The sequence below is a fragment of the Nicotiana tabacum genome, chromosome 6, assembly GCF_000715075.1.
Source record: "Nicotiana tabacum cultivar K326 chromosome 6, ASM71507v2, whole genome shotgun sequence".
NCBI classification, from domain to species: domain Eukaryota; kingdom Viridiplantae; phylum Streptophyta; class Magnoliopsida; order Solanales; family Solanaceae; genus Nicotiana; species Nicotiana tabacum.
This window is the reverse complement of record NC_134085.1, coordinates 67,667,519-67,676,515: the sequence shown is the minus strand read 5'-3', so window position 1 is coordinate 67,676,515 and position 8,997 is coordinate 67,667,519. Positions and strand designations below refer to the sequence as shown.

The 8,997-nt window shown below is 38.9% G+C and overlaps 1 protein-coding gene across 1 annotated transcript; it reads left to right on the top strand.

Moving 5' to 3' along the window:
* Positions 1–1,565: 1,565 nt before the first annotated feature.
* Positions 1,566–8,298, top strand: LOC107799770 (transcription factor MYB25-like). Its single transcript, XM_016622917.2, has 2 exons — positions 1,566–2,316; positions 7,279–8,298. Exons 1-2 carry the CDS (start codon positions 1,977–1,979, stop codon positions 8,142–8,144), a joined length of 1,206 nt encoding a protein of 401 aa, XP_016478403.1. The 5' UTR covers positions 1,566–1,976; the 3' UTR covers positions 8,145–8,298.
* Positions 8,299–8,997: the final 699 nt, after the last annotated feature.

The following is an 8,997-nucleotide window of genomic DNA, read 5'->3' as shown; positions in this document are numbered from 1 at the left end:
TATGTGTGTTTAGATTGCTTATCTGTTAAATCCACATTTATCTTATATGTGTGCTTAGACTGCCTATCTGTTACATGAGTAATTCACAAAAAAAATGAGTTTGGCCGGGACCCACCGTTGTGGACCTCGAGGGGTGCCTAACACCTTCCCCTCAAGGTTATTTCGAGCCCTTACCCAAGTCTCTGGTAATGCAAACCAATTTCATGAGTTATTTGCTCTAGGTGCCCTAACGCACCTTAAATCCGTTAGGTGGCGACTCTTCAAATTCAAATACCCTATTCACATTATTCTAGTCTCATAAGTTACAATATTATTCCTCATCGGGACTTCATATTCAGTTTAGTTTTTTCTTTATTCAGTCAAGAGAGCAGAGGGTCTATATATATATATACAGTATTACACTATTTTCACCACCATCGAGCTATAATCGGTGGGCAGGCCCCTATTAGGCAACCTCTAATCAGATGGTAAGTTATATATACCGAGCCTACTGTGGCCGAGCGCCTATGAGCGAGCCCAGGATGGCCGAGATACAGAGCCCAGTATGGTCGAGTGCCTATGAGCGGGCCTACTACGGCATAGCAGTTACACACACCGAGCCTTATAAGGCTGGACAACTATTTTACTTACTATATTGAGAGAGTTGAGTCAGTATTAGCAGGTAAGCATATCTTCAGATTATCTTTGACTCCCAGTTACTTTCAGTTATTATATTATCAGTTCAGTTTCAGCTTTCAGTTATTATGTTGCCTTACATACTCGGTATATTATTTCGTACTGACGTCCCTTTTGCTGGGGACGCTGCATTTCATGCCTACAAGTCGTGATAGACAGTTGGATAGACCTTCCTAGCAGACAGAGTCAAACATCAGCTTGGTTGGTAAGCTCCACTCTCTCAGAGTTACCAGGTCACCTTGGAGTCTATTTTTTTATACAGGTTTGATGGGTAGGTCGAGGCTCTGTTCCGACCATGATACAATCATCTCTAGAGGCTTGTAGACGAGTTCTGTATATTTTGTATATATGTAGATATTTATGGCGGCTTCATCGGCCTGCACAGTTATATATATCAGCTTTTGGGTATGTTTACCCCACAGATAAGAGAAATATTATTTTCAGACGATTCAGAATATGTCCTCGTCGGCCTAAGTTGAGGGTTACCCCTCCAGAGTTCACAGTTACAGAGTGGTACGCTCGGACCGAGTATGGCACCGAATGCCGACAACGCTTTTTCAGGTTTGGGGCATGACATTTTGTATGCCAGATTCTGCAGCAGATACTGCTCTTAAAAAAACAGTCGCTAGTTTAAATTTAGACTTTGTGTAATGAGGTGCCAATAGAGCACCATGATACTGTTTTTCGCTAGTTAATAGAAGTTTGCTTCTTTGTTGACCAAAAAAACAAAAAGAAAGGGAAATGTCATAAAACATGAAAAATAAAATCAAATAAAAAATGAAAGGAGAAAAAAATTGAAGGAAAAAAGAAAAAAAAATGAAATATTGGAACTTTACTTTAGGGCTTGAAAGGGTTTGATCGCAATTGTGGGTAAAATAGAAGGGGTGGAACCGAAAGCTTTCTTCCCATCTTTCAAACTAAAGTCCAAGAATTTCAAACACTAAGGTGGTGGTTACACCGGGAGACAAAAGGCACACCGCTGAAATTACTCTTTTACCTCTGAAATTACTCTTTTACCTCTGAAACAACCCCAAGTACGAGAACAACGTCGAAGTCTATACATGAGAAAGAGAGCAAACTAGTCATTTGAGTAAACCGCCTTGCGAAACTGTCGATGAAGAGAGCAAGAAACAGCGTAATATTTTGCAGTTGGGGCAGGTAGGTTCGGTTTCATATACAGCTATACACAAAGCGCGCTTCCCTTATATATCTATAGTCTATAGTTAGAGAGAAAAACAGATCACTTTTAAGTTTTAACAAACCGAAAAGATTAGAGAGAGAAAAAAACTGAAACGAGAGCGATGGAGGATGAGGCGGAGCAGAGCAATTTTAAACTGTGTGACGCCGCCGTCAATGACGGCGAGCCATCGGCCGTCGCTTTCAAGGCCTTAGATGATAGTGACGTCACGTTGCCAGATGGCGGTGGAGACGGGAACGGCGGTGGTGGTGGTGGTGGTGGAGGAAAAGTGAAGGGACCATGGTCGCAGGAGGAAGACGCGGTATTGAGTGAACTGGTTAGCAAATTCGGGGCGAGGAACTGGAGCTTGATCGCCCGAGGAATTCCAGGGCGTTCTGGAAAGTCGTGCCGACTTCGCTGGTGTAATCAGCTCGACCCTGCTGTTAAGCGCAAGCCTTTTACTGGTAAAGCATTGCGCTTTCGGATGCTCCTCTCTTTTTACAATGTGTTAAACACTTAATGAAATTGGTAATTTTAGCTTAAATATTGAATTATCTGTTTCTCTTTTATCTGGAGCCCTTTTGGTGATTATGTCTCATTTACGTTTAATATTTTAAAGTTTTTCATTAGTTTTAATAGGTTTTAATTCGGTCTGTTTTTTACAGTTTTAGTAGGGTTTGTGGGAATGGGGTTTAAGGCGGAAATAACCTTCCTAATGTTGATTTTGGTCAGTGGTTTCAGTTATTTCTTTATATGTTTCTGAATATTTGTTTTGACTCATCTTCAGTTCCTTGTCGTCTAGTTTACTATCTATGCGTTTCTTGGGAATCTCTTTGGGCAATGTCTGTTGAATATAGTATCGTTGAAGCAAGTTGCTCATTATTAGATAAATGTGTTCCGTACATGAAATGTTAAAGTATTAACTTGAGTTGATTTGCTGCACCTTTATGTGCAATGACTCATGGTAATGTGTACTAAATGTTGGTTTTTCTAACATATCAAGGGGCATTTGCAAGGCTAATGTAGATGGATTTATTGCAGTTGGCAAATAGAAAATCTTCCGGGGGTGCAAAAGGGGACCAAGTCAAGAATGCTCTATCTGTGGCTATTTGCCATGTTTCCGTTGTTGTTTTACTGGGTTTATTCATCTTCATTTTCTTATTAAATTTACTGCTCTTGAGTAAGAAACCTCTTATAACCTGGGAGGATTGAGAAAAGCTGGGAATTGATTAACATACCTCATTAATTCACTTATTCAAAAAAAAAAAAAAAAAGTCCCATTGAGTAAACTAGGCTAATGGAAGTCAATGTTACATCCTGACCGTCAGTTATATATGACACACTGACCGTCACAAGTGTTACATCCTTAGTCTCAAACTAAGTGCATGTGCAGCTTTACAAGACAATTTGCCCCTGGCAGTGCGCCAAACAATGCTCTGTACCTATCGAGTTTGTTGTTTGGCAGAATGGCCATGCTTGCTTAACATATGAACCGGTCGATGTGTCAAAAAATGACTATGTTTGCCTAACATATAAACCAGTCTGTGCTATGAAAGAATGACTACATTTGCTTGCTGTTCAAATCTCTGGTTGAGTTTGATTGTCAAAGCTTACCTTTAGAATGGTTCAATGTCATTTCTAATAGACCAACTGACATTAATCTGTATTTTGTATCACAGTTGTAGTGTCTGCTCGATACGAGTTATCTTTAATCTAATTGATGAGCTTTCACTATTTAGCATTTAGTTTCACAAGAAGTTCCAGTATACTTGAGAGGAAATAATTCCATCCTTTGAGTTGTGGAAAGATCTTAAATTGATATAGTTTTGTGATTCTAATTTGAGGTGAAATCTCGTCGGATTTGAATCAGAGTTGGAGCCTTTGGGTTGTTAATAAAATTACACTTGCTGATATTTGCGGTCAGTTATATATGGCACACTAACAGTCACAAGTGTTACATCCTTAGTCTCAAACTAAGTGCGCGTGCAGCATTTACAAGACAAATTGCCCCTGGCAGTGCGCTAAACAATGCACTGTACCTATCTAGTTTGTTGTTTGGAAGAATGGCCATGCTTGCTTAACATATGAACCGGTCGATGTGTCAAAAAATGACTATGTTTGCCTAACATATAAACCAGTCTGTGCTATGAAAGAATGACTACATTTGCTTGCTGTTCAAATCTCTGGTTGAGTTTGATTGTCAAAGCTTACCTTTAGAATGGTTCAATGTCATTTCTAATAGACCAACTGACATTAATCTGTATTTTGTATCACAGTTGTAGTGTCTGCTCGATACGAGTTATCTTTAATCTAATTGATGAGCTTTCACTATTTAGCATTTAGTTTCACAAGAAGTTCCAGTATACTTGAGAGGAAATAATTCCATCCTTTGAGTTGTGGAAAGATCTTAAATTGATATAGTTTTGTGATTCTAATTTGAGGTGAAATCTCGTCAGATTTGAATCAGAGTTGGAGCCTTTGGGTTGTTAATAAAATTACACTTGCTGATATTTGCGGTCAGTTATATATGGCACACTAACAGTCACAAGTGTTACATCCTTAGTCTCAAACTAAGTGTGCGTGCAGCATTTACAAGACAAATTGCCCCTGGCAGTGCGCTAAACAATGCACTGTACCTATCTAGTTTGTTGTTTGGCAGGATGGCCATCCTTGCTTAACATATTAGCCATCCCCTGCATCAAAGAATAACTTTGTTTGCCTAACATATAACCAGTCTGTGCTATGAGAGAATGATTACATTTGCTTGCTGTTCAAATCTCTGGTTGAGTTTGATTGTCAATGCTTTACCTTTAGAATGGTTCAATGGCATTACTAATAGACCAACTGACATTAACCTGTATTTTGTATCACTATTGTAGTGTCTGCTCGATAAGAGGTATCCTTAATCTAATTGATGAGCTTTCACTATTTAGCATTTAGTTTCACAAGAAGCTCCAGTATACTTGAGAGAAAGAAATTCCTTCCTTTGAGTTGTGGAAAAATCTTAAATTGATATAGTTATGTGATTCTAATTTGAGGTGAAATCTCTTCTGATTTGAGTCAGAGTTGGAGAAAATTTGTTTGAATGCTTGGTCAAAAAGTAGCAAGTCAGAATGTGATGCTTGATTCCCGAGTGTACCTTTCCTGATTGAGGTATGAAGGAAATCTTTGTAGATCATTTGGATTAAAGAAAGAAAGAGGAAGATGGAGAGTGTAGAAGAAAAGAAAAGAGAGGAGATCATGGTAGAGCAGTGTTAAATTTTTTTATTTTATATACAATAGAGCTGCTCCTGTAACTTGCATTTTGAATTTGCAGTTGTTGTCAAAGATGTTCTCTTTGGTTTATCTGCTTGCAGCACCTAATGGAATGGGAAATTGGAATATCGAGCATATGAAGCTAGTATGTCTCCTGTAGTACATAACAAGCTTGATAATATATTGATTTGACAAAACTGTGAGGAGACGCACCTCATATGTCTAAAAGAAATCCTATTGGTGTGTTGACTGTCAAAATAGCACCAGCTATTAGGTTTTCTGTAGGACAATCTAGGATTAAGAAACCATTGCATTGATTGGATAGACCTCTTGACTGAACCCTGAAGTAAACATTTAATTCATGGTCAAATTTGCAAGAGAAGCAACTTATAAAATACACATTTTGTTAAGCCGACGGAAGCGGGAGTTGAAGTGAGGCTTGACTCTCAAGTCATTCCCAAGAAAGGTAGTTTCAAGTACCTCGGATCGGTTATTCAGGGGATCGGGGAGATTGACGAGGATGTCACACACCGTATAGGGGTGGGGTGGATGAAGTGGAGGTTAGCGTCGGGAGTCTTGTGTGACAAGAAAGTGTCACCGTTACTAAAAGGTAAGTTTTATAGAGCAGTGGTTAGGCCTGCCATGTTGTATGGAACTGAATGTTAGCCGGTAAAGAACTCACACACCCAGAAGATGAAAGTAGCAGAGATGAGGATGTTGAGGTGGATGTGCGGGCATACAAGGATGGATAAGATTAGGAATGCAGATATTCGAGAGAAGGTGGGTGTGGCCCCCATGGAGGACAAGATGCGGGAAGTAAGACTCAGATGGTTTGGGCACATTCAGAGGAGGAGCACTGATGCACCGGTGAGGAGGTGTGAGCGACTGGCTGTAGTGGGCACGCGGAGAGGTAGAGGGAGACCTAAGAAGTATTGGGGAGAGGTGATCAGACAGGACATGGCGCGACTTAGGATTACTGAGGACATGGCCCTTGATAGGGAATTATGGAGGTCGAGCATTAAGGTTGTAGGTTAGGGGAGAGTGTGAATATTTCTACAGCACAAGTGAGAGAGACTATCTAGTTAGGAGTTAGACTAGGAATGTCAGTGGTCGTCTATTGATGCAGGGCTTTACCTTCTAGTTGTACTATACCAGCCATCTATTTCATATTTCGTATTTCGTATCCTGTATTTCATATTTCGTATCTCTTATATATTGTTGTTATTTTTATTACGCATTTTTATGGTACTAATATATCATCTCCTATTGCTTTTTTGAGCCGAGGGTCTCCTGGAAACAGCCTCTCTACCCTTCGGGGTAGGGGTAAGGTCTGCGTACATATTACCCTCCCCAGACCCCACTTGTGGGATTATACTGGGTCGTTGTTGTTGTTGTTGTTGTTGTTGTTAAGCACTATCTTAGCTCAAATAGGAAGGATTTTCTGTTCGTTCCAAGTTTACTCAGCCAAACAAGTAGAGAATTGTACTTCTCTTCTTACCTGGCTTTTGGAGGTAGGAATACGTTACTGGAAGCTCTAGACTTTTCCTGATTTGTCAAAAAAAGTGAAAAGTATCTTCCCCAAGTTAATCAAGTCTTAAAGATCATTTTTTTTACATGTAAATGTCTCGTGTCGAGGGGCAAAAACCCCGCTAAGTTGACAACTTAGCTTGATATTTGAGCAATGTTGTAATAAATAACTATATTAAATTACCCTCATCATGCCTTGAGGCATTTCTTGTATTTCCCTCATCACGGCCTTCGAGTCTTGATGGATAACCTTTTAACTAGAGCTGTTTCTGGATATTTCACATTTGCAGCTTCTGCTTTTTTTTTCCCGGTCTCTCTTTTGTTTGGGAAGTAGAAGATGATGACCTCATAATGCCAGAAGAATTTAGAATTCATAAACTTATCTGCTGATGTGTCTTTCTCTGCTGTACATCACAATTTTTTGTCCCGCCTAGGCAAGTACATATCCTTAAAGGTGGTGGGCCATGTATAGAAGACTATTCTTTCTTCTGTATCCTTTTGGCTGATTAAGATCTTGATGTCCTAATGTTTCTTTGGAAATTAGTTCTTATTAGTTTCTCTATTCCATTGAGAATCTTCTCCATGTGCTTCTCTCTTATGACCATATTCTTCCCCAAATCTGATAAAACCTTAATATGCTGCAGAGGAAGAAGACAACATTATAATTAGTGCCCATGCTGTGCATGGAAATAGATGGGCCTCAATTGCAAAGTTGCTCCCTGGTAGAACAGACAATGCAATTAAGAACCACTGGAACTCTACATTGAGGCGCCGGTTTGCTGGGCTTAGAAAGGTTAAACCAGTACATTGTGAGAGGTTAGATAATAGCAGCATTGACAGAGTTAAGGTGTCATCTGAAGAAACCAAGTCATTTGAAGATCATGATCATTCTAAAGCCCAAGAGGCAGGGGAAGTAATCCTCATGCAATGCCAACCCAGCCAGTTTGAAGACAGATCTCCTACGAATGAAATGTCTGCTGCTCCTGAAAAAATTCCACATCTTGTTTCTGGAAGATGTCATTCCACTATTATGGAAAAGAATCCATCTGTTTCTCGCCCAATTGCAAAAATTGGTGCCTTTGATGTGTTTAACCTTTCTTCTGCTCCCTTTGCATCATCAAGAACAGTGCCCATGCAGGGGCCTCTACTCCAGGTCTCCTCACCTCCCTTTGGCATCTGTAAATTTCTTGAAGGTGTATCTGATGATCCCGTAATACCTTTGAGATGCGGCCATGGTTGTTGTTCAGCTCCCAGCATGAGTTTCTCTGGTAGTTCATTATTGGGGCCCGAGTTTGTTGAATATGAGGAGCTTCCCGCCGTCTCTAGCCATGAGTTAACTGCCATAGCCACAGATTTAAACAACATTGCTTGGATCAAAAGTGGAGTCGAGAATGCTGGTAGATTATCTGGCCGAACCACTAGCCAAAGAGATTATCAAGGTAGTTCTACTTCAACTCCAATGCCAATGTCAAACTTTACGTTGCCAACTGAAGTTGAAAGCTTGAGCTGAAGCCATTTTGATGCCATTTTCCTTTTCTTTTCTTTTTTTGTTTTTGTTTTTAAGTAAATAGAAAATAGAAGAAGTCGTCTTAAGCGGTGAAAAAGAGAATCATCTTTTTGCTGGAGAATGTCCGACCAAGAATTTTTGGATTTTGTGAAGTTAATGTATGGCTGGCTAGGAAACGCTCATGATACATTATTTTTGTTAGAATTGTCGCTGACAAAGAGTCAGGTTTTTGAGCCATCAGCGCACTTTTATTTATTACTAACTTTAGTAGTGCGTTGTAGGTGTTTAGCACGTCAATTAACAAAAATATATATAAGAAAATAAGTTGTTGGTTTTACCCTTTACTTTGAATACACAACTTTAAAAATTACATAAATGTTACTCCATTAAAGAATATATCAGAGTTAATTTAATAGACATAAAAAATAAATATTTTAAAAATGATGAATGTTGATCCGATTAAGTTATCTTAATGAATGAATAGATCTTTTTCTACCTACCTCATATGCCTTATTGGGATTCCAGGCTTTGCCTCCAATTACAAGCTATTTGTGTGCCTTCTTTCTTGAGAGATTAATTAGTAAGATATACTTGACAAGAAATTTATGATAATATTATAATACAATCTAGTCAGATTCTCTAAAATTATATTTATTGAACTTGACATGCAATTGTGAAATATCCTTCATCGGTGCTTCAATAATTTGATGTTTAATGATGATGGTCACGAGAAAATTTATATCTGATAATATTTTATATATATATTGTGGATAAATATTTAGAACGTGTATTTGATTAAAAGGCAGAAATGTTACTCAATTTTATATGCATGATGCATTTTTTCTCTTTAATGTTT

Excerpts from the sequence above, each read along its gene's own strand:
- LOC107799770 (XM_016622917.2), top strand. The coding sequence starts at position 1,977 with ATGGAGGATGAGGCGGAGCAGAGCAATTTTAAACTGTGTGACGCCGCC. Across the intron at positions 2,317-7,278 it reads TAAGCGCAAGCCTTTTACTG|AGGAAGAAGACAACATTATA; the intron begins GTAAAGCATTGC and ends AATATGCTGCAG.